The sequence below is a fragment of the Dermacentor andersoni genome, chromosome 3 (assembly GCF_023375885.2).
Source record: "Dermacentor andersoni chromosome 3, qqDerAnde1_hic_scaffold, whole genome shotgun sequence".
Lineage (NCBI taxonomy): Eukaryota > Metazoa > Arthropoda > Arachnida > Ixodida > Ixodidae > Dermacentor > Dermacentor andersoni.
In genome coordinates this window covers 60,033,851-60,059,117 of record NC_092816.1, presented here as the reverse complement: position 1 = coordinate 60,059,117, position 25,267 = coordinate 60,033,851, and the positions used below count along the sequence as shown (strand labels likewise).

At 47.1% G+C, this 25,267-nt stretch overlaps 3 protein-coding genes across 3 annotated transcripts in view; 2 read left to right on the top strand and 1 right to left on the bottom strand.

The window, feature by feature from the left end:
• Positions 1-25,267, bottom strand: part of LOC126547246 (high affinity cationic amino acid transporter 1-like) — a 442,489-nt gene that overhangs the window by 215,831 nt on the left and 201,391 nt on the right. The window lies entirely within an intron of this gene.
• Positions 1,634-25,267, top strand: LOC129380862 (uncharacterized). Its single transcript, XM_055063025.2, has 2 exons — positions 1,634-4,867; positions 25,043-25,267. Exons 1-2 carry the CDS (start codon positions 4,475-4,477, stop codon positions 25,139-25,141), a joined length of 492 nt encoding a protein of 163 aa, XP_054919000.1. The 5' UTR covers positions 1,634-4,474; the 3' UTR covers positions 25,142-25,267.
• On the top strand, positions 8,722-11,141 carry LOC126547275 (uncharacterized). The gene has a single exon (XM_050195244.2). It carries the CDS (start codon positions 9,006-9,008, stop codon positions 9,771-9,773), a length of 768 nt encoding a protein of 255 aa, XP_050051201.2. The 5' UTR covers positions 8,722-9,005; the 3' UTR covers positions 9,774-11,141.

Sequence of the window (25,267 nt, the reverse complement as noted above, 5' to 3'; positions counted from 1 at the left end):
CTCCACGAACGTTCAATATGCGTTGCACAGTCGGAAAAAACCCATTGCGACCGCACGCCCTGCTATGTCAGGCACCGAGCTTGTAATGAAGCAATCGCTAAGCATTCGGAGTTTTGCAGATGCGGGGCAGGGACAAGCATACGGTAGAATAGGTAAGAGGATCGGCAACGTTTGCTTCCTGCTAATTAGTTTAGCCTCAAAAGAGACTAATTCACTGAAATGTTTAAAGAAGAAGAATTGCTACAGAACGCCAAGTAACAAAAAATCACGCAGAAGCACCTCTGGGAGGTGTCTAAGTACGCGTAAGCATTGTACCAGCTTCTCAGCTCCACGTAGCCCGGTTTAATTATCAATTTTATGAAACTTGATTCGAGCAGTGTGAACGACAGCACTGTGGCGACACGAAATGCTGAGGACAGCGGTTCAAGGTGAATTGATGACGCAAGCAAACAGGTGGTGGCGCCAGGTGCGCTGATGAGTTCCGATCATTATAAGCCGTTATCGCTTTTTAGCAGCCTTATCGATTCGCGTTGAACCATCACCAGCCGTGAGCGACCGCACTCCGGCAGCGTCTGCCTATGGAGCGACCGCGTGAGCCTTATCTTGAAAGCGATCTGCGATGGGGACAGAGTGCGCCGAGTGCTGATAGCTTCGTGTGCCCTGTGTGCTCGCCGTTTAGTTCGTGCCGAAGCGAGAGGCAGCACGAAGGTCAATTCACTCGCTGCTGTGGGCCCTACCTTGAAAGCGCGCTTGTCTTACGTGACGGACGGACGGAGAGATAGACGGGTTTGCTCGTGGCATGGGCATAGAAGCGCTTACGCATTCAAATATGGGAAGAAATTATTCGAAAATTATTGTCAACGTCAATAGATAACTTACCTGTAGAACTTCTGAAATATGAGGCTGAGGACACCTAATTATTCAATTGCTATATCGGTTGATACTATCGGGCGTGTTGGTGCTATGACTTTGCTGCGCCTGCAGGCGCGGCCCGCGTTACATATCACTATAAAACCTCTGCAATGACGTCCACCTACGATCGCCTTGCGAGTGACGCTGGCTGAAAGGAAGCATCACGGAATTATCAGTAGCTATCAAGCACTGTGGAACACTCGTCCATCAAGAGTAAAGTAATGAAACCAAAAGAACGCGGCTCGTGTCAACGCTTCCCTGTCTTAACGTCTGCGTCTGTTAAAGCTGCGCTGAGTTTTCAACACGAGCGCCACTCGGACTAGCTCTGTTTATTCTACACTCCGAATCAGACAAACAACAGGCTCTCGTTTGCTGATTGACTGTCACGAGCCTTCACTGAACTGCACGCGGCTTCATGATGCGGGGTACGTAGCACATACATGTTTATTTCACCCTTCGCACGCGAGCCACGCCTGCTGTGCGCAGCACGGCGAATCGCCGGAAGCAGCGACGTCGGTGGCTTTTGCGATACGGTCTCCACGTCCCAGGGCTGTCGGATGTCGTTGCGCCGCCTATTAGGCCGCGCGTCGAACGACGGCCTCATTTCCTTAACGCTTCACTGGCGACGAGAGCAGCTCGGCTCAGCTGTGCCAGCATTTCCGATCAATGTGCTCAGTCGGACGGCGAGGCGCCATTTATCGCGCGGGATTTTTTCGGCGAATACACCCCGCTTTCCCTTCTCTCCCCGCTTACGAGCTCCGGCCGACCTCGCGCGCGGTGCGCTTTAGCGTTTTGCCGCGTCGTCAGTTTCTAACCGAGGCTCACTGTTTCCTCGCGGCTGCCACGCTGTACGACCCGGAGACGCCGAAGATGAGGCGGCGAGGCGTGTTGTGACTTCGCCCGGACGGTCTCGCTGCCAGCGCGACATGCAACACCGGCGTGGAAGAAGGAAAGACCCCGACTCTCTCTGCAAGCGTCGTGGACGACGCCTTTTGTGTCCACGTCGGCGTGCGGCGGTGTGTTAACAACGCTTGGCGTCGCAGCGAGTGTCGTCTTCGTTTCGGGACTCCAAGCGGTGCTTTTCCATTTTACTTTTTTTCCTTATTCTTCTTCTTGAAGAGAACTTCTCACGCAGCCGGGTTTTCATCGTGCGTATGGGCACGTCTGTCGCAACCCTTTCTTCTTCTCGAAATTCCGTTATCTCTTTCGACCAACGCAGGGTAGCCAACCGGAAACTGCACTCATTAACGCTCCTGTAGACATTGCTTCACTGTCGTTGCCGCTACCTGGCTGTGCAGTTTCAGGGCCTCCTGTTTCTTTGTACTCTATGACGGGTCTTGCCGCAAGCCGAGTCGTGTATACACGGGGGCACAAATCTCTCCAAACGTATAGCTTAGAAGGCGTGCTTTCGTCGTCACGTTTTCAGACATTTCATTTCGTATGTGTCTCGAGAGGCGTGAAGAAACATCCTGATATGTCCCGAGCGAGGCTCGGCCCGGAGGGTGCAGCCATTATATGGGAATGCTATTCGTTTTCGCGATTTGTCAGTGGTCAGAGTGGCACACAGGCCAACGTTATCCCTGAGATAGGCCGTTCGTAAGCGGTAGATTGTGATACAGTGAAAATAATACCGTGGTGCAAAAAGGAATCGTTGCATCACGCCGGCCTATGGTACTGAAACCAAAGAAGAATACGAGTCTGTATAACCTCGAGTGTGCAGGCGATCAAAGACGATTTCCAGAAAGAACAGACAGAGAGAGCTGTAGACGCGGTTCCGGCGTGACCGGATGCGATGTGCAATCGAGGCGGGCGTGCCCGGAACCTTTTGACAGACACGCCTGGGCGTCGACTGTAGCGTTTGCGTATCACAACATTTTGGCCTAGAATTAGTGCCTTAAGGATGACTTCGCTAAACGGATGCTTAACGCGCGTGAACTATGCTGAAAAATGCCGAAGCTTCGATAGTCACGGCTCGTTTCACCAATAATAGCGACATTATATGAACGTAATGGCACCATGTTCAGCATATTGCTCGATAATGTTCACTCATAGCAGCTTCCGCAATGACAGAACCGGAAACGTGAGTGCAACGCCGTGACTCAGCTTCGCCGAGAACTTCGTGTCACTGTGCCAAAGGAAAAGAAAGAAGATAATTTAGAGACGACGAAGTAAGCTATCAGAACAACAGCACTGTCATTGCTAATAGTAATTCATCGCCACTGACATGTTTTTAGTTGTTTTGGCTTCTCGACCAAAATTTCAAGGCTGATCGAAACAAGCTGTTTAATGCCACCATTCTGAGAGTCTGGCGGAGAGCGGCCATTCAAAATTTGTCGAGCACCAAGAGACTGGTTATGCACCACTGCGCAGTACTTAAGACAAGCAAAAAAAAAAAAAGAAAGACCAGCATTTGTCGCGCTGCAGCCACACTACGACTTGAGTTCTTAAAAGTTGCTTTGTGATGCGAGTCACCCATGAACGCCATCCCCTTATCGTTTGATTGTGGTTGTACGCATTATTGCATCACAAGATGTAAGTAGTAAGACATACCATAAAGAAAGCGCACCGACGTTTTCCGGTTGTCTGTAGACAGTCCCCGAACAGCCCGCGGAGTTATTATGACCTTGCAGTTTTGTCGACTAATCTCCATCTATTTTCTGCTGACGGCGCGTTAGGAGGACCACGGACGACAGTAAAACAAGTCAATCGCTAACGTATCTTGTGAATCGACAGTCTGCGGTGTTTATGCATCCAAAAGGACTATTGTATAAGCTAACGTGTTCTACGATAAGTCTACAAGCAGCGTAGAAACAGTACTAAGGTTATTTTCACGCGACCTTTGTTGGAACTTCTTCTTCAACCTTCCTGGCAGACGACACTTAATCATCATCTCGTCTGCTTGTCACGAGCTTCCGCACGCAGGCTCAAGCGCATTTAAAACTAATGTGGCGTACCTTTCAATACATCCAGTGTGGTCAAACCCCCTATAGTGGGTGCGAGCCATATTTTGACAACAGAAGAAGAAGAACTGAAGTCATCTTTACCCTATTAGGCTGTCGAATACCAAAATTAAACTTCTATCGTCACAGGGCTGGTCTGGTGCCCTCCCCTCTGTGCCCAGCCTGTGGAGAAGATGAAACAATAGATCATTTTTTCATATTCTGCCGCCGTTTCACTTCCTTAAGAAAAAATCTAGAATCAAGATTTACACAGCTTGGTTTGAGCTTTTCAATTACAAATATCCTTTCTCTAGGAGCCTCCTCTCTTGGAAAGTGGCACAGGGATATTTGCTGAACCGTGGAGGATTTTATAAGTGCTACAAAGAGATTGTCTCGAATTCTTAAACATCTTATTTTTGTTCATTTCCTCCAGTTAGCTTTACCAATTTTAGTCTTTTAATAAAGATAGCCTAATTTCACCCAAATCTTGGCCAACCCCCCACAGTAGGTGTGCGCCATCGCATAAGGGATACCATACCATACCATACCTTTCTTGAACAAAACAGCGAGGTAGCCGGCGGACCCAGAGGTCCAACAGAGGCCGGTACCCGCTGTTGAGGGCCATGCAAAGGACCCAGCAACTGCTGCTGCTTCTGTGCGTGTTCGTGGGTGGATTCATCGTCGGCACCCAATATAGACTAAGCGTGAGCAACGGCCGTGACTCTCCTGGGCAGCAGCAGCGGCGGCACTCAACGACTATTCAGAGGACAGTGAGAGTGTCGCCCTACTTCACCGCAGACGGCGCCAAATGGGCGGACGCGTGGGTAAAAGTGAGCGCCAACGTGTATCTCTACTCGGCCTACTTCGACCCCCGGTTGGGCGCCACCGCGACCGTCGTGCGCGTCTTGGGACTCATGCGTCTCAATCCGAGGCTGAAGGTGAACTGCTCCTGCCTCATCGACGACCGGCCCGAGAAGCCTGCCCAGCCTGTCGTCGCCGAAGTGCAGTACCTTCAGGTTCGTTATGAAAAAAAAAAAATAACGCGGGAGGTAGGCCAACTTTTAAGATAACGTTTCCCTTTTTGTAATTTTTTTGTTGTTGAAAATCGGGATCTGGAAATGTAGTTTGGTTAACGGCACTGCAGACCCGGTGTTGCGTGAAAAATCAGCTAAACGCACCTAGTATAACGTGAACATATAGGCCGGCGTGAATTTTGATAATGAATAGAACCCGCCGTGGTTGCTTAGTCGCTAAGTTGTTGGACTGCTGAGCATGAGGCCGCGGGATCGAATCCCGACCACGGCGGAAGCATTTCGATGGGGGCGAAAACACCACCTGTGTACTTAGATTTAGGCGCCCGTGAAAGAACCCCAGGTGGTCTGAATTCACGGAGTCCCCCAATACGGCGTGCTTCATGATTAGAACGTGGTTTTGCCACGAAAAAATGCGAATTTAATTCTAATAAAGAAGAGGTTAATTTCTTGAGACCAGCGAGTATAGGTACAAGTAATTTGGGTAACGGGGAAAGCGCAGTAGTACACGAGATTACACTAACTGACGGGTTAGTCCAACAGTGTAACCATTATATAAACGACCCCGTGTATGTGCGTACAGTACTTGAATAAACTTCAGTTGTTGTTCGACGCCATGACGCTCTATTTCGTTTTTTTTTCTTCTCTTTTTAATAGTAACGTGTGTTTAGCCGCTGCTTTCAAGGTTAAATGAACGTCAGCAATGTCCTTGCCAACCAATTCCGGCACGTAGACGTCTCTTAGTTCTCTCCAGGAAAGACTTATCGAGCTAGAAATGCCATTTTATTTGCCGCTCTTACTGGCCTTAAGCAAACAATATGTCTGATTTAATCCTTAGTAAATATCTGCCTATTTGCAATGGCCGTATGTATTTTCGACGTTGTCACTTAACAAGTGAGAGGATTTGAAGTTTGGTCATTGAATAGGTGATGCTGACAATGTGTGCTGCCTGATATTTCACCGTTAATACGGAGCACCGTGATAAGCACGGGGCGAGGTTGACTTGTCGAGCTCACGTTAAAATCGACACTTTCGTGATTGCCGCGCTTGGTTTGGTGGTCGATGAATTTGGAGCATTTCTTCCGCCAGGCAGAAGCACTGGCAAATAATTTTTCGGCATTTCTATTATTTCATCAAATACTTGGAAGTGTCTATCGGTATATATATATATATATATATATATATATATATATATATATATATATATATATATATATATATATATATATATATATATATTAGATGCAGCTCCCAATTCTTTTTATTTGTAATTCGCATATGAGAGAAGTTTCGCGCAGTTTTCATGCTAGACAACGAAAACACGAGCTACGTTCAGTGCGTCCGAGAGACGTCTCTCTCAGTAAACGCGCCGTTTTCAGGAAAGAAACGCCCTGTACATTGTCCAGCGCTGTGCGTAACAGGTCTGTCGCTCTTTTCCTTGTTTTTACCCCAGTGTCTCGACAGTCTCCTGCGTTGTAACCTTGTTTGTTGTAACAAAGAATTGCGAATCAGTGCAGACACTCAATTCGCCAGCGATTCCCCTGTTCAGATTCAGGTCGAGAGAGGCAGCCGCAGACACAAAAGAAAAAGAAAAGAGATAGACAGAAAGACTTTTGCATCGTCACTGAAGCACGCTGCTTTACCCACGCTGTTATTTCGGCCAAGTATACTGCGGGGACAGCATGGCCGCAATTAGTACATGACCGGGGTTGTTGGAGAAGTATGGGAGAGGCCTTTGCCCTGCAGTGGGCGTAACCAGGCTGATGATGATGATGATGATGATGATGATGATGATGATGATGATGATGATACTGCGGGCTTGCGGTGGAGAGATTCTTGCTGAGCCTAGGTCGCCGTTGTGTTACATACTTTTCAAAGCTGTGACTGCTAGCAGAATATTTCTGGATCAAGTTGTTTGTGGTGCGTACTGATTTGCTGATATCGGAAGGGGAAGCCTATATATGTATTTTTTTAATTTGTTGGTAAGTACGAAATACTTCAAAGCCTACTTAGATATAGCCGCGAGACCCAAAAATACAAATGTGGGTCGTTTAGAAGAGGGAGAACAGCTGTTTGCCCCGCGCATAAGTCACCATGTCTCTGTTAAATTTTTTTGCCCATGGTGTTTTTAGCTGATACTGTGCGTTTACGTGTCTTTTCTGGTTGAAGCTTAAAGAGCTATAGTTGTGTAAATTTTTGCTTTTTTTTGTTTCCGCACTCGGAACTTTTAGAAAAAGGAATGATCGAAACGCCGTCAACTATGAACTGATACTCTTTCAGAAGTCAGCTGTGCGAAAAATCCGAGACGCTACCGTGCGCTTTTCGCGCGCGACTTCCTCAAGGCAGGGTCTCGTTATAGAGAAGGGCCGCGAAGAATTCGTGAAGAAGTCAATTTTGTGGCTGCAGTCTCTTTAGTTCGGTCAGATATGGTGAAGACACACACACACAAAGAAAGAGCGATGGACGAAATAATAAACAAGCGCACGCTCACCCTGGAAGCGAGTGTGTGTACCTTTTGTGTCGACCGTATAGTGGTGGTTTTCAATCTGTCATTCCACCAACGATCTTTCGCCGAACTGTAAGTTTTCGCGGTCGAGGGAACATTGCATCGGCGCATCGTGGAGCTCCCTTCAGATCCAAGTGAATGCCTCAGACTGCCAAAGTAACGCATAAAGAGCTGGGCGACAAACTGTTATCGCTTGCAAAAGTAATCTTAGAAAAATATGTTGTCTTTCGGTTTATATCTGTTGCGTTCGATCAATGCACTGCTCAGACGAAACGGAATATTGTGCACTATTCGTGGAAACGTTTCCCTGTCATTCTATGTTTCTCGGAATTGTAATTTAGCAATGCGCGTCAGCTAGAGGTGTGACTTCGCTTTCTGTAAACAGCGCGCTCTGAAAGCATAGAAGACACTGAAAATAAGTTAAACTAAACAATGAAAAACCTAAATCATAGTAATGGTTATTCTTAATAGATTTTACAATGCAAAGTAGACGCAAATAGTTAAAATGAACAAGCTGCCAGCGGCCACCGGTAAAGACAGAACTCTGTCCGGCTGTTCTTGAACCAGATAGCAGTAGATAGGAACTACGCATATACAGATTATGGTCTATAATTCTCATTTTTCGTCGACACCAGTAAACTTGTACAACGTGTGGGTGCTATAGCTAACTCTCGAAGCAAATATTCACACGAGATGTCGAGTTCTGCCAAAGGTATATAAAGTGAGATGGGCAGCGCACTTGACACAGTTAAGTTATAAAAACCATATATAGGTAGCGTTAACCAGGGTTGAGATGCAACGTCGGTAGTAGTATGCCTTCGGCTGGTTCCTTCAATTTATGGTGTCATCATAAATGTACGTAATATAGAACAGCATCGAAAAAGAAACGCGTAGTATCTCTTCTGCATATCGCTCTGAACGCTTATAACACTCTCGTTACCAATACAATACATGCGTTGCATGACGAAACTGAAGGACTACTCACATGCGACAAATGTAGAGACACACATGAGGCGACGTGGGATTGTTCGTAGAGTAAAGCTAAATAAAAGAAATATTTCTTACACACTAAACTCAACCACGAGCCCTCGAGAGGCGGCTGGCCGATTCAGCAGCGAACAATATTATAGCGTTGATTAAACTCAATATTGCGGACGCAGCCCACGCGATACAGCGATCCAGCCTCAAAATGCCAATACAGTATGACGTATTTACAAGGTCAAGATGCCTTTATACTTTTGAAACCCCAGACAACGTCGAACTTAAGAAAAATTCTTCTTCTTATTCGACTCGTCAATTTTAGAACTAATTCTAAGCCGTCACTTCGTACACGCTCAAAAATAGTTTTCTGCATGACCTCTTTCTCACCAGCGATTGCCGTTTCAGGACCACCACAACGCCAAATACGACGGCGTCTTCATCAACTGCCCTTACTACGGGTCGAACGACTCCGAGACGCCACGGACTGTGCGCGTGACCGTTACCGGAGCCGAGGTTGGCACGTCTGCGAGGATCCCGGTCCACTACAGGGAACGCTTTCCCGGCGCAGAAGAACTGGACTCACTCGCGCTCTGCGTCCGACCTTTCTACGGCGGAGTGCCTAAGGTACACGACCTGATGCACTTCCTGGCCTACTACTCGCACCACGGCGTCCAGAGGTTCACCTTCTACGCCGACACTTCCAGCCAAGAGGTGAACAAGTACCTGTGGACGCTCCGAGACCGCTTGAAAATCGACTTCTTCGCCTGGTCTCTACCCGCTGCCAAGAAGTCTTGGGCCCTGGCTCAGAACGTCTTCACGCAGGATTGCCTGTACCGGCACATGAATGCTTCGCGGCGGGTCCTGATCGTCGACCTCGACGAGTTCGTGTTTCCGCTTCCCGTGCGCGGCAGGCCCCGAACCATAGCCGAACTTGTGGCTACGTTTCCGGCGCACAAGACGTGTCTCGTGGTGCGCAATGTGTTCTGGATTCGGGCGACCTCCAGGATAGATCGGCCTTTCATCTTCGCGAGCCTGAACCGCAGTCGCCGCGTATGGCCAATGGGCATCAGGAGCAAGTACTTCGCAGATCCCCTGGGCGTTCTGGAAGGAGGGATACACTTCTGCAGGCGCTTCGTGGTCGTCGGTGGCCGATCCATCGACAAGCAGGATTGGGTGCGCCAGGCGCTCCTGTACCATTACCGCATCGGATACCGCAGCGTGTCGAAAGAAATATTCGCTAGGGATACGAGCATGCTGGTTTGGAAGGAGCCAGTGATGGCTTCGCCGTTGATAGCGAAGTCCGACTTCTGGAGAAGCGCTGCGTACAAGATTCACGACGGCCTGTGGAACAGTTTCGACGTGGTGCTGAGACTAGTTCAGCGAAACTATAAGGGTGTCTTATGACTTTATCGCGATATGTCTAAGGCCATTCGAGCAATGCCCTCGGTGCCAAGTCAGACTGACCGTGGTGGTCATGGTTCCTATACTGAAAGCTGTGAACGCTCAGCAGCCTCTCTATCACCGTGGTGCCTGCATCCATTCCAAGCCTTTCTCGTCATTTCTGGCATCAAATGGAAAGTTGAGATGTCAACTTTCGCCCTCAGATAAACTGTACTTTCATTCCTGAATGAGAAGCGCAGAGAATGCATCCACGTTTGCACTGACGCTTCTGTCTCCTCCAAAAGTTCAGCTGGTGTAATAGTAATTCCTGCGAAGTTTATCATAATCCAATTCCGGACGTCTCACATTACACGGCGGCAGAACTCGCAGCTATCCGTGCTGCTCTGTAGTTTATTGGCCACGTATAATCACAGTCATCATTTTTGCGACCCGAAGACAGCTCTACGGTGTCTGATGTCCCCTTTCAATTAGGGACCTAACGTGCAATTAGTCGCAGACATCCGTCTACTTCACCATCACGTAATCGACAAGGGGAATAACATCATCTACCAGTCGATACCGGGTCACTCTGGAATTTCCGGAAATCACAGTGCGGATGACGCCACCCGATGGGCCGACGATGGTACCCATTTTATATCAATACCACTGTCCGAGAACGGATTTAGCCACAAGGCTTTGCTCCCTCGCACACGGGCTTACGCAAACTCTGTGGAACACTAGTGAATTCACCAACGCACGTCTCCACAAATTTGACCCACGTCTGCAACTCCGTCTTCCACCAGGGCTATCACGAACGGAAGCAAAACTTCTGTGCCGCCTGTGACTTGGACTGGCATTCACGTTCCTCCCGCAATGGAATGGCCGACAGCCCTGCTTGGGACAACTGTGGCGGCGAGGAGACGATCAAGCACCTCCTCTGTGACGGTTCCCGTTATAATGTGGCAAGAAAAAAGCTCGAGACCGCGATAGAAAAACTGGACGATCGTCCCTTGAAAGAGGAAGTTCTAGGTCACTGGTCCGGACGGGTTTTCGCACTCAAGGCCTTAAGCGCTCTGCTCAAGTTCTTAAGGGCTTGTGAACTGTGCGACCGACTTTGAAAGCTGCAGCCCGTAGCATCGCGTTATTGGGTGAACTATTTCTCAGTTTAGTTTTTCTTTTTTTCTTTCACCTTTTATAGCCTCTCCCTTTCCCCAGCACAGGGTAGCCAGCCGGTACTTACACTGGCTAACCTCCCTGTCTCTCCTCGTCCTTTTATTCTCTCTCTCTCTCTCTCTCTTTCAGCACCCGTGAGTTGCAAGTCTCGGACTTGAAGAGCACGTGATAGAATGGTCTGTATAGAAATTTGATGTGTTCAATAAATTCGGAAATTGACGCAAACGCATCCTTTCTGTGGCAAAAAAAAAGAAAAAAAACAATACATGTCCTGCTTCGTTTTGCTCACGTGAAACATGTTGCCCTTCATAAGAAGCAAAGGGCGCATGTAATAACATACCCCCTCCCCCAATCACCAAAAAGAAAAAAAAACCTAAGGAGAACAAAAAACCATCTTTTTTACTCGGCCGCTTAGACACTTTAACAGCGCTCACAAGCACGGCCGACAAAGTACAACAGGAGTCTGTGAATTGCTGACAGACGCGTTAAAATATTTGACATGAGCTTAAGTGAAATTGGGCAGATGGGGAGACACTTTCCAGCTTGAAGCGCTTACGTCCGGGACGTTTGCGCACCTCAGTCGCTCCACTCATCGTCACAGCCGAGTGTTTACACGTGGCTCCTAGGACCTCCGCTCGCCTAAATCCCTCGCCCGGATCCGCCTGCACACGTGGGCCTGGCCGCGAGCAAGGCCGCTCGGGTTCACAGCAATGCGCAGCTTCCGGCTGAAATCCATCAAATCGCGGAAATGTCACTGCAACCTGCTGCGTCGGTGTGTAGCGGATTTCCTCCGCGTGTGTACGATTGCGGTGCGTTGTGACGAAAACATCCGGTTGACAGATCATTCGCGTGGCAGTTTGAGGGCTGCTGCCCAACGTGTACGAGCACTTCGACTTCTTTTCCTGTTGCACCGTCGTACAGGAGTGTAAGTTAAACCCGAAGTGTTAAAGCACAACCTGCACAAGCCCTGCACAAGCACAAGCCCTGTCAACAGCGCCAAAGTTCATTTGAGCATCCGGATGGTGGGGACAAAACTGCAACTTTTTTTTTCCGTACTCAGAAGTAAACTTATCAAAGGGTCTGAATCCAGAGTGCAGTTCGTTATACAACAAACATAATTATCAGCAGGAGCTGGCTACTCTCATTCCCGTAAAATAAACTCATAATAACGAAAAAGAAAAACAGATACTAAAGAAAAACGGAGACGTTGCGCTGCAAAGATTTGCACACAGATATTACGACTCGCACCATAACGACACAGCACGTACACACGTTACTGCCTGAGTAAAATACATTGCGTAAATCCTTGCACCGCAAATTTGTTTTTAATGAGTCCTTTTACGAACTAGCCCGACGCCAAGCAGTTCTGAGACGCGCTGTGAATAGACTCAAATCCGCAAAGCTATACATGAAGGTAGTGTGAACATTGATTTACGTAATAAACAGAATTAGTAACACACACACACACACACACACACACACACACACACACACACACGCACACACACACACACACGCACACGCACACGCACACGCACACGCACGCGCACGCGCACGCGCACGCACACGCACACGCACACGCACGCACGCACGCACGCACGCACGCACGCACGCACACACACACACACACACACACACACACACACACACACACACACGCACGCGCACGCGCACGCGCACGCACACGCACACGCACACACACGCACGCACGCACGCACGCACGCACACGCGCACACACGCGCGCACGCACGCGCGCACGCACGCACGCACGCACGCACGCACACACACACACACACACACACGCACACACGCACGCACGCACGCACGCACACACACGCACGCACGCACGCACGCACACGCACGCACACGCACGCACACACGCACACACACGCACACACACACACACGCGCGCGCGCGCGCACACGCACACGCACACGCACACGCACACACACACGCACACACACACGCACACACACACACACACAAAAGAAACGAGGAAGAATGCTGAAACCATTTTAATTAGGGACCTTTTGAAACTGTTGTTCAACAAGTTCATTAAGCGATTGTATTTAAAATGGACATTTAGTTTTCGCCAGCACATTATTCGTGCAAATTTCAGGCTCCGTTGTCCGAAAATATGCGAGCACCTTCGGTAAAACGGAGCTTTCGCTGTTTGCGTTGTTCGTTAGTTTTGCCAGAATGGCAAGGGCTCATTACCATCAGCGATAATTTCCGATAGATAATTACTACGGCGATTTAAAGCATAATTAGGTGATATTATCGACGATGTTAAAGGGAGGTTATAAAGAGCAATAATAAGTCAAACGGCATTAGTAACACGAGCGTCATAAACAGAAAATGAAAGATGTTCATTTTTACTGGCTTGGTAGGCCACAAATTACGGAAGAAGAATATGCAGATATAGACGTCACTTTCAAGTTCGCTTTTCATTTTCTTATGCCGTTGATGATTTTGTCAGCATCTTTATGCGCCAAGGCATATGGCTATCGATAACAAAGGATCTCACCCGTCCTAAAGGAGCCAAATGCTCCACATTGCATGCTGCCGTAACTGTCCATTGTATGAAAGAGAAAAATGTGAAAAAACGTTTTGCAACCCGTGCGGTGACAAAATAGAGTATGTAGCAGGATTCCAACCTCTTCATCTCATCCCACAGCCAGTTATAATATAACGTATCGGCGCTACCTGCAATATCCTAGAGCGCATGGATTTCCCTTTGGTCTTCTGTACAAGCACAATCGACTCTTTTTTTTTTTATCAGAGGAATGAAAATGGTGTATTGAAAGAACACGTCTAATGTAATTTAGCGTTACTGTTAGGTGTCTGTTTAAGGTCACCGAAGGCTCTGAAGGACAACTGCTGCGAAAGCCTGGATCCCGTAGGAAATACTTGTAGTGATAACGCAGCTACAGAGAAGGGCGCAGTGCAACATTTCGCGCAAGTCTTTACCATACCGAAAACGGGAGAAAGCTCCGCCATTTACAGCAGGACGCCGGAAGTCATGTAGAACCCAAGCTAGGCACTGAACTGAATGGACATTCCTGCTTGATGCTTCACACGCATGGTGTACAGTGCATAGGGCTAGCTTGTTTATTATTTTTTTTTTAATAAAGATCACTAGAGGGAATCGTGGCACCAGTGCCTACAGAACTGCAAGCATGGCGGCTCCACCAGCATGGGAAGGACGTTCACCACATGCATTTGCCTAAACCTTACCAAACGCCATTACCATTGGTGTTTAACAAATCGAGCTCAAGTCAGACTTTGCCGCAGTCGGTCATTACGTATTCTGATAGCAAATCGAGAGAGCCTGTCGGACACAGCGCGTGGACCCATCTGGCTATACAAATAACCGGCGAATCGGATCAAACCGCGATCACGGTACCACGTGCACATGCAAGCACTCGCGCACGGAAATAGGCGCACACACATGCACTCCTACAGGCACGATCAGAGATGCGCAAACGCACTCTGCACTCCCGACAGGCTTGGTCCAGGAGCGTCGGCATTCGCAATATGCAGGGAGAGTGCTTTCTTCGGGGCGTTGCAGCAATGCCACCTACACGGACGGTTTCCTCAATGCAAGAGGCCCAGACCGTGCAAGGAGGCGCACTGCAGCACTGTTGCAAAATTTCGCAAACGTTCTTATCTGCTCTCCAGGCAGAGCGGGCGCATTTATCGCGGACGAAAGTTTTGCAAGGAGAAGCAGACTTTCCGGTTCATCTAGGTATAGTGTACGAAAGGATTGTCTGGTGCGTTGGCTTCAGACGGCGGGAGTTTGCAGCCTAGCAGAGGCAAAACATCGTTGAGGTCTCGCGTTGTTGTAGCGTGCTGGTTATTGCAATGACAATTTTGCGAAGATTTGCAGAGCTAGGAGTCACCGGAACGCATTAGAAAAACGCGCGTGCCAGACGAAGAATACCGCGTGCTACGTTGACCTCTTCAGCACCGGCTTTACTGCGATTCTTTTGTTTGTTTGTTTGTTTGTTTGTTTGTTTGTTTGTTTGTTTGTTTGTTTGTTTGTTTGTTTGTTCATCCGTTAAGGTAGGCAGTTTTGCTGGGCAGTCAGTAACGAATGGCTATGAATTTCTGGTTGTCTTCTGCAGCCTCCCCCATGATCTCCTGGGGTGGCATCTCAGAATATAGACAATGCATGAAACTCCAACGCTCGGCCATCTGCCACCTGATTCGTCGCAACCTCCAGTGTCATTTATTTATTTATTTATTTATTTATTTATTTATTATAGGATTGAAAATCTTGGCAACAAACGTATCGCTCGCTTCGCCACAACATGAAATTGTTTCAATAATAAAAGTATGATGCGAAGTGAGTCATAACATCTATTATGGATATTGTTTTAACATAAAAAAATAGCAAAACTCAAAGTTATTTCCGCATTCTCAGAGCTTATGATCAAAACTAAAGTAATCGTCTAGCATGGAAAGATATGCCGTCCCTTCCATGAAGACAGGATCTGATGGCCTTGATACCCTTTGGGTCACAAGCCTATATTAGCTCTAAAATGGGGTTTTGTTTGTATATGGCTCCTTTGGGAGAAAGATGTCGTGTGATCCTGCCCTCCTACAAGTAAACCCACATCATGGCGGTGGCAGTTTGTTCACTGGCACAGGGATGGGAATGCCTAAATTTATTTCGTAGCAATTTTTCGAGCAGATGAAATTTCATTCTGGAGCAGATTAAAGCAGATGACTTCTGATTTTAGCAGTCATTAGGGCATTTGCGTTATTATTCGATCAGTCTAGAGCTTACAAATTTTATATTTAGCGCATTAGTATAATTAAGCGGGGCAACAGTCACAAAGCCTTGCATTACGCAGCATTAAAAAAAAGTGTTCCAAGACCAGCCTAAAGGCTATCGGTAATACTATTTTTGTATTAAGTGCTGCTGAAGTAACTGCAGGCGTTTTCCCACAAAAGTTGTGGAAAAGCTATACGGTTAGTAAACACCACAATGGCTTATTCAAACACGTTTCTAGGTAATTTGACAGCGCCTACAAGCCCAAACCACGATATCGCACGTGACGGATTTCGCTTTGCCACTGATTAGGCTCGCGGCAAGCACCTAGACATCTGGAGTTAACATTGAGAGATTCGGTGTAAACCCCCATAATGAGCAAAAAATGACAACATTCCTCTTCCTTCGGCGTCTGCTTTCAGAGTCCCTTCGCCGCACATGCTTTCCCTCGCCACTCGCTCTCTCAGTTTACACTTTTCGATAGCAGCGACTGTGCTTAGTAACAATGCAATCGACGCGATATACGCGATCGTGTGGTTGCGCACCGCGATCAAGATCAACTGTCATGGCACCGGCACTGAGACACAAGTCCCCTTTGCCAAAGTGCCCACAATGTCCGCAAGCCAAAGTTCCCTCTCCTAAAAGCAGGAGGGCAAATGGCATACTCCCCACCCCCCGGTATATACGCCTATGCTCGTACTGTACTAACAGATGTGTCGGTGCAATCCAAATAAATCACCACAACAACCTTTGTGTGGTTTCTTTACCTGTAAGGCCGTAGATTTATTTTTGCCCCGTACTAACTCGTTCTTTACGATGCACATTGATGACGTCGTGCATAGACATCTTGTAGAGCGCGAAAGCACAGAAATCATAAAAGACACATCATTACCGTCAGTCTATGTTTTACAACTGCACGCGCAGCAGGCACAAGGCCTCTTGCAGTGGTCTCCAGTTTTCCTCGTCTCTCGTCAGCCGACACCACATGCTTTGGGAAACAAATTCACGAGACTCCGTGTATACGTTCCCTTACTGTCTGTGTCCTGCGTTTACGGGTTCTATACGAGCTGTCGTTCTCAAATGCTGTACCGACCGTATACGCAAGTCACAGCTCTCTCGAAGACATTGCTTTGTACTGGTTTCCCGTCTTTGCTGGGTCACATTTCCCGTCATCGGGCCAATCGAAGCAGCGACGGAAGAAATAATAGTTATTATTTTATTTCTTTTGTTCGTTCGTTTGTTTTTCTTTCGTATGCAGTCAGCGGACAGAAAAGGGACAGATTGGGGTGAAAACGTAACCTTGCAGATTTTTTAAAATTATCATTTTCTATCATATACAGCCACGGAAGAGAAAGAAGGCGAAGACAAAGCCAGAATTGCAGCATATAGCCTTAAAAATCACGGTGAAGGATATACAATAGATAACTTTACACCAATAGCACCAAACTCAATTTTGGTGAGCTTAATTTAAACAAGCCTATATGACCGTAAGATTAAATTTGTATAGAACAAAGACTTCCTCAGTCCCTCCCTAATTGGATTCCGACCATCATGTTCAATCTGGCATGCTTACTTGAACTGAGAAAGTAGAATAAAATTAGCACGGCGACAGAGGCAGATAGGTACTATTAGGACACTACAGATTTTCAAAGCCTACAGTAGTGTTGAATAGCTCATTTTATTTGATATATTACGAAATCTAGAGTTTGCAATTTATCTTGTAAACTGGATGTGTGAATTTTTAAATATGAGGTATTTGTACTGTTCTCTAATAGGCTTTTTCGAGTATACATAATCAATCCTGTGGTGTTCCTCAAGGAGCTGTCACTTCTCCATCATTATTCAATATTCTGATTAGTTATATCCCTCGTCATCAGGATGTACAAACATATATACACCCAGATGATATTGCTTTCTTCGTATCATACAGTGACATTCTCTCCTCTATTATCAATTACAGAATTACGTCTGCGCTATAGAAACCTGGTTAAACGAAATTCGCCTTTCACTTAACGTTAGAAAGCGCTCGATATTGTTTTTTCCTCTTAGTAATCCCGTTAACATATCGCTAAGCTACTGTCTCGAGACTATCTAAGTGGAGTCGGTGAAGTATTTGGGCGTAGTCTATGGCATTTACCTCAGCTGGCTTTGCCATATTGACCATATATAGCTAAAGAAGGAGTGAGAGAAGTTGGCATGCTACGCAAAATATGCAACAGTGGGTCGGGGGTGCGGAGAGACCCACTTCTTATGATATCCAAAATGTATGTGCGGCCTATCTTAGAATTTGAATGTCTATTATTTTCCGGTGCGCCAGCTTATCAATTACACCCCCTTGTTCTGCTCGAGTGGAAAGCCATGCTATTGTGCTGCGGATTGCCGAAATTTGTCGACAATAACGTACTACATCGAGAAGGCAGGTTGTTCTCAATATTTTGTAGATTTCGTTTAATGACGGTACAAACATTCTTAAGTATTTATGAATCCCCTCTTACAAGGTTGGAAAAGCTATTCATTTCCAAGCCTGCATTTTTCTTCGGAGTGCGCTGGCCATAGTTTTATATACCACAGATGGTCTTTGTTCCAACATTACTTAAACCCTTAATTGTACGTATTTGGAAGGCGCCACCTACTTGTGACACGCGAGAGAGTCTACAAATCACCTACGATGACATCTACCAGAACAGCGCGAGGCTTTTCTCTCGTGATATATTAAATGGACCATTACAAGACCATTTATTGAGTTTAGCTATAAATATGGTCATTGCGAGAGACGCCTCAAAATGTGAAAAAAAAAGGAATACTAGAATTGGCATTTTCGCTCCCGCTCTAGACTGTTCATTCTCTATCAGGATTCCAGAGTTCCTATCCGTGTTTCTGGCTGAATTTCTAGCCGCAGTGTTAGCGTTACGCAAACTAAATTCATCAATATCGATGGTAGTCCTAATAACGATTTTTTATCTTTATGTTCATCGCTCGCAGCAAACAGTGGAACTAACCTTTTACGTAAATTTCATTTTCTATTCCGTGCCCACATAAATTTAATAAGATGGATTGGGGTGCCTGCACATAAGGGATTATTCATGAACGAAATGGCTGACAGTCTCGCGACAGCAGCCGTCAATGGCCCTGCACTACCATTACTTCCTACATCTGCTTACCTAACTGCTGCTAGATTCAGAAGGTATGCAACTGCTCAGGTCTTCTTGAACCCACCTATAGCTAATTTTTCAAAATATCGATACCTCCTAATCCCGTGGCACGAAAATTCATTTCACACCAGAAAAACTGAAGTTTTACCCGATTATGTTGTCGAATACCAGTATTAAATTTTTATTGTCACAGGACTGGTCTGGCGCCCTCCACTCTGTGCCCAATGTGTGGAGAAGATGAGACTATACATAATTCTTTCTTGTTTTGGCGCCGTTTTTCTTCTTTAAAGAAAAACATTTTAGTCAACGTTCAGGCAACTTGGTTAAAATTTTTCCATGCTGAATATTCTTTCTCTAGAAGCCTCCTCTCACGGCTACTACCACGGGAATGTTTGCTCATCCGTGGAGAAATCTAGATAGAGTTGTTTCAGGGAGATTTTCTTAAGTTCTTCATGCGCTATGTTTTGTTCATTTCTTCCCGACAATTTTACGAATTTTTTGCAGCAACACCAATTCTCTAACAGCATCCAAACCTTGGCCAATCCCCCACAGTGGGTATGCGCCACCATAAAAGGAAAACCAAACGAAACCAAACCAAAACCAGGAGAATTCAGGGGCCAGCCAGCGCCTGGGTTTTCGACGCTCCTGCCGTTACAAAAAGTGTGCTGTGCGGAGATCGCCTAGCCCCGATCCAATCTACTTCCGGGTTTACTGTCGAGTAGCCCACGGTTACTCTCTTACATTTAAGTTTCATTTCACACCTATTTCTTTTATTGAAAGCCGCGCTATTTTCGAACTGATGTCTGTCTCATCTCCAGGCCAGAGGGTCTGGACTGCTTCCATCCCTCCTCAGGATATACCAGCGGAGCTGTTTCTTCGAAGCGGAACCAGCAGCGTCCCTGTGGCTCTGCTACCCACAAACGGGAGGATGATCCGCATTAAGAGATCCGAAAGCAGTTCAAACTGAACTTCGGGCAATATCCACTCACTCCTAGCAAATCCCCAAAATTCGGCAGTTTGGAAGAGGGAGGATCCTCTGCTCTTCACCGGACCAGGCCTGTGAAACAAAACCTGCTAAAATGTACTAATTTTGCCACGCACCCGGTGAGCTGTTTCATCTCACATCACTTGGCTTACTGCAAAGGCCTAGTCCGCGATGTAGATGTGAGCTTAAATTCAGCAGAAATCTTAGACATTTTTTTCTCCGGCAGGTGTAGTATCTGTGTACCGCTGCACAAGGACAGCCGATAACAAGAAGGTCCCTGCTGAAACAGCTATCGCAACGTTTGCAGGGGCGGCTCGCCCATCGGAGGTTAAGGTCTGGCCATTGATTTACAGAGTTCTACCCTTAGCCCCACACGCACTATAGCGCCTCAAGTGTTGGCGTTTCGGACACAGCCCTAACGTCTGCCGATCAACCACTCGATGTCGTAAATGTGGGGATGAACATAGTGATAATCATCGCACATCTCAAGATGAATCATGCTGTTTGCACAATGGAAATCATCCCACTGATGGTTCTAACTGTTCTGCAAGATCAAAGAAGCTTAAAGTAATAATAGTAATAATAGCGGCAATAGTAATAATAGTAGTAATAGCTGCAATAGTGACCGATTCGTTATAAGTGTGCACAGTACTCACCTCATCCTCAGACAGTAGAGTTTTGAATTAACTAGAAGCATTAATTCCTTCGACTTTACGTCTAATGTGCTTGGTATGGTTACGAGGTCACCGTGGTCTGTTTTTAAATGTAATGGCCGACGCACTTGCACGCACATCCCTACATGGAGCAGTCATATGTGTTCTGCAAACTTCTGCTTACATCACCGCGGCTAGATTCAGGAAACTGTCTCTTTTAAAATTCTCTGCAAAACAAGCATTCAAAATAACAGACTTACAGCATTTGCTTTATCTTTGGGACTATCAAAGGTGTCCCACACGTAAATTGGAAATCTCCCTCACAAAATTATGACGTTGTATGTCACCCTTAAATTTTTATCTACACATATCTGGTTTGGCGCTGTCCCCTGTATGTCATTTCTGCGAAGAACCTGGAACGATTGATCATTTTTTTTATTAACCTGCCGCCGATTCGCAATCTGGAGGAAGAAATACTTTGAAATTCCATTTCGAAAATTGGGCATTACTATACACACTGAAAACATTATCTCCTTTGGGGCAACTACTTTGGCTTTTCGCCACAGGGACGTACGCAGGGCCGTATGCGAGTTTCTCGGTGACACAAGAAGAATACCTAATTAATTTACTTATTTATGACTTGTCACTTTACAAAATGCCGAGTTACCTTAATTTTATGATTTATTATTCATCAATTCACAAAATTCCAATCCAATTGATTAAAATTTACTTCCTACTACAGCTTGCTTTCATTTCAAAAACGAACGTTTTCCTATATCCGTTTTCCGTTCAACCGACGGCTTCTCGGCCGCTCCACCGTAGTGGGTGCGCGCCATGGTACAGGAAGCAAGCAAGCAAGCAAGCAAGCAAGCAAGCAAGCAAGCAAGCAAGCCAGAGTCCAACCAGCGTCTCTCATTACGAGAGCGCTCACAATCGGGTCTCGGATCGAGACCGCTCACTGGCTCACGGAGCAGACGAGACGATACGTACGGTCGGAGGCTTGTCGTCGGAGCTACAGCTATACACGCCAGGCTACACGGGCAAGCAAAGTCGCCCGCCCCACAATGCTGGGACGAGGCCCGCGAATTCGATATACCGCGCAGTTGGGAGTCCAAACAGCGCAGCCAAGCACCACGGGCCTATTCCGCGTTGTGGCCTCGATGCGAGTATATCCCACACACGCGCGCGCAGTCGCCCCATTGTGTAGCGTTTATGCGTTCGGCTCAGGTATACACGGCCCGATGGACGTGCCTTCTTCGTCAGCGGACGCCACGGGGGGAGACGTAAAGAAGAATCGCGTTTCGCCCTTCCACCTTCCTCTTGTATACGAGTGTATGTTTTTCTTGCTCTGCCCTCCTCTTGAGAAGGAAGCCGTATCTATATGGTACGTCGCACCCTTTTCGTCTGTCTGATTTGTCTGATTGTTTGCTTTGTGTTACTCTTTCTGCAGCTCTGAAAAAAAAAAGAACTAAAGTGGACCTCTGAAAACTATGGACAAAGGTCCGTTGAGGAGACATCGCTTTTGTTCCTGGTTTTGTCTCTTTTCTTTTTTTTTTTTGTCCCTGATGAAAGTAAGAAGACCGGACTCGTGTCAGAAGAGAGTTCGCTCTCTTCTGATACAACTGACTAAAGGTGATAAGGAACAAAAAAGAAATATTGGAACGGAATCTTTGCATTACCTTTACAAACGCTTCATTGTTTTAGCTTTCCGGTTTATAAACACAGCAAACCGACGCTTTTTTCGACGCGCGTGATAATGATAACAAATTTCGTTGCAATAATTGACTTCACCATTTGAAAAAAATACTAAATTTGCTAAGTTACAAAGCCGTTTCAAGTGAAAACGTGAAACTTTAGGCAAATCCACGCCCCAACATTCACTTGCTAGCTGAACCGCAACCTAGTTGCAGCTCCATAGACACAAGCGCCCGAATCCTCGCCAGTTGCAGTAAATTTTATTATCAAATACGTTGGCTAAGCAACTAATCATACGTGCGGCCAAACGATTTTGAGTGCACGCTAGAGCACTCTGGAGGCGCGGTTTACGTTCGTCTCGTCAAAATCGAGTGCTCGGAACACGTTCCAGGAGCACTCGGAGACGCTCTCACCTCGGATGAGGGAACGCGACCGAGATCCGGAAAAATTAACGATCACGCGATTCATTCCACCGCTATAGCTCCTCCCAACATGTCGAGAGGGACGCGCATCTTGGAAAACCGGGACGGGCGCTTTGAGAACCAGTCGAACAATACCGTCGGTGCTTCAAGACGTATAGTCGTCAGTGTTTGCGCCTGTAATAACAATATTCGTATAGTTAAAGCCTTAACGACGGCGCTGACGTATATAGCGCAGCTTGCCGTGAAATCGATCAGTCGCGCTGATCCTACACGTCGCTAAACCTACGCAGAACTGCACGGTTTCTGGCGAGACAGAGCGCATTTGCGCGCCTTTCCTCCCGTTCCGACTTCTTCCAAAGCCCCCCCTGCGCGCTGCCGCTTCTCTCTGAAGGGATATCGTTATTGCTGCTTCAAACCGACTTCCCTGCATATCGGGGCTCCACACTCGAATCCCCGAAACCCTCTCTTTGCTTGTTTGTTCGTCTGTTTCATATTTTTCTTTGCGTCTCTTCGGCGTGCACTCTGGCGCTGACGGACTAAATCTGAACGGTTGGTTCATATATACTACGTCGAAATAGACGGGACGGTTTCGCCCGAATCGGCGAGCTATGACAGAACGGAGATCAAAGCGAAAAGAAAAGAAAAGAAAGCAGAAAAAGGGTAAGAGCGTCTACTGAGCCCTACGCAGGGTAGCAAGCATGCGGCTTTGGGCCTCAGAGAGAGAGCTTCGATTTCGCAAAACCGCAGTGCGCTGGGAGATGAGTCGGAAAGCCTTCGCCTGGAACGCGACTTCGTCTTCTTTTGTGCTAGTTCGGTTATCTCCGAGCGCATGCGAACACAGTTTGCCATCCTTTCTTCCGAGCTAAGGTCTTTAATTTCATTTTGTTGAATGGGAAAGCCCGCTGTTGCTTTCGAGCGGCTGTTCCCGGTCTTTATATACCATGCAAGATATGGGAGAACACGAGAAAGAAAATTGTAGGAACACTGACGAGACCATTGAATACGACATGAAAACGCTATCTTTATTTAAAATTATCTTTGTTGTCTTTTGCAGACACAAAAAAATTCTAAGATGTCACGCTAGCTGGGCGACAACGCTTAAAGGCTTAAATAGAATAAGACCACGCGCAAGCCGCACGTGCGAATATAAAGCGAGGAAAAACATGCAAACTTTTCGTTTCCTCCTAATGTCTGTGCACGTAGTCTGTCTCCACGCTGCTTGAATCTTACGTTTTTCTTCCTGATACTGATAGTACTACACTGGGTGTCCCTGGGCAAGGGTTCTACAACCGAGTGTCCCTTGAGCAAAAGAAGTTCATCCATTCGTTGCTATGCGCCCTTACAAACATGTCGAGACCTCCCAACATGTCGAGAGGGACGCGCACCTTGGGAAACCGGGACGGGCGCTTTGAGAACCAGTCGAACAATACCGGCGGTGCTGATAGTACTACACTGGGTGTCCCTGGGCAAGGGTTCTACAACCGAGTGTCCCTTGAGCAAAAGAAGTGCATCCATTCGTTGCTATGCGCCCTTACAAACATGTCGAGACCTCCCAACATGTCGAGAGGGACGCGCACCTTGGGAAACCGGGACGGGCGCTTTGAGAACCAGTCGAACAATACCGGCGGTGCTTCAAGACGTATAGTCGTCAGTGTCTGCGCCTGTAATAACAACATTCATATACTTAAAGCCTTAACGACGGCGCTGACGTATATAGCGCAGCTTGCCGTGAAATCGATCAGTCGCGCTGATCCTACACGTCGCTAAACCTACGCAGAACTGCCCGGTTTCTGGCGAGACAACATTCATATACAACATTCATATACGTTTTTCTTCCTGATACTGATAGTACTACACTGGGTGTCCCTGGGCAAGGGTTCTACAACCGAGTGTCCCTTGAGCAAAAGAAGTGCATCCATTCGTTGCTATGCGCCCTTACAAAAGTTGTTATAACATTTATTGACTTTCTGTTGACTTCTTTTAAATACTTCATTATACGTTACGTTGAGAAGCAACAGAACACCGTTCATCATTGTTTCATTGGTGTGCCGTTTCGTAGACAACAGCAGGCGACAAGATCGGGTCAAAGAAAGCCGACTAAGATTGCACGTTCGGCTTGTTGGTGCGTCATATTCAAATGCCATTGGCGTACAGGCGCACATAAGACAGGACGAAGAGGCACGGAAACACATAAACAGCGCCATTTGTGCTGCTTGTGTGTTTCGGTGTCTCTCGTCCCGTTTCATATGCGCCTACGTCAATGGCACCAAAGAAAGCGTTGCGTCAAAAGAAGAAGAAGAAGAAGAAGGTGCAAAAATAATTGCAAACGAGAGCGCTGCTCAGCTCGCACGTGGGAGACCAGAGAGAGAGAAAACATTTGTTCGAACCATCGAGGTGGTTGCTCTTGAGAACGAGTGGGTGGTGTCCTCATTCCAGGACTCCACTGGCCATGGCTGCTCGACGTACTTGCTGGACGAGAGCTTCTTGTCCCGCCAGGGTGTCGCCGGTCAGCTGTACCTCCCACCGCTCAAATGACGTAACTCTGGGCAGTCCAGCGGGCCAAGGAAGCCGCCGAGGGGCAAGAACTCTTGACCGTAGCCTCGGCCGGCGCCGCAGCCCACTAACTCGCCGGACGCGAGTCGTTCTGATTCGAAATAAAGT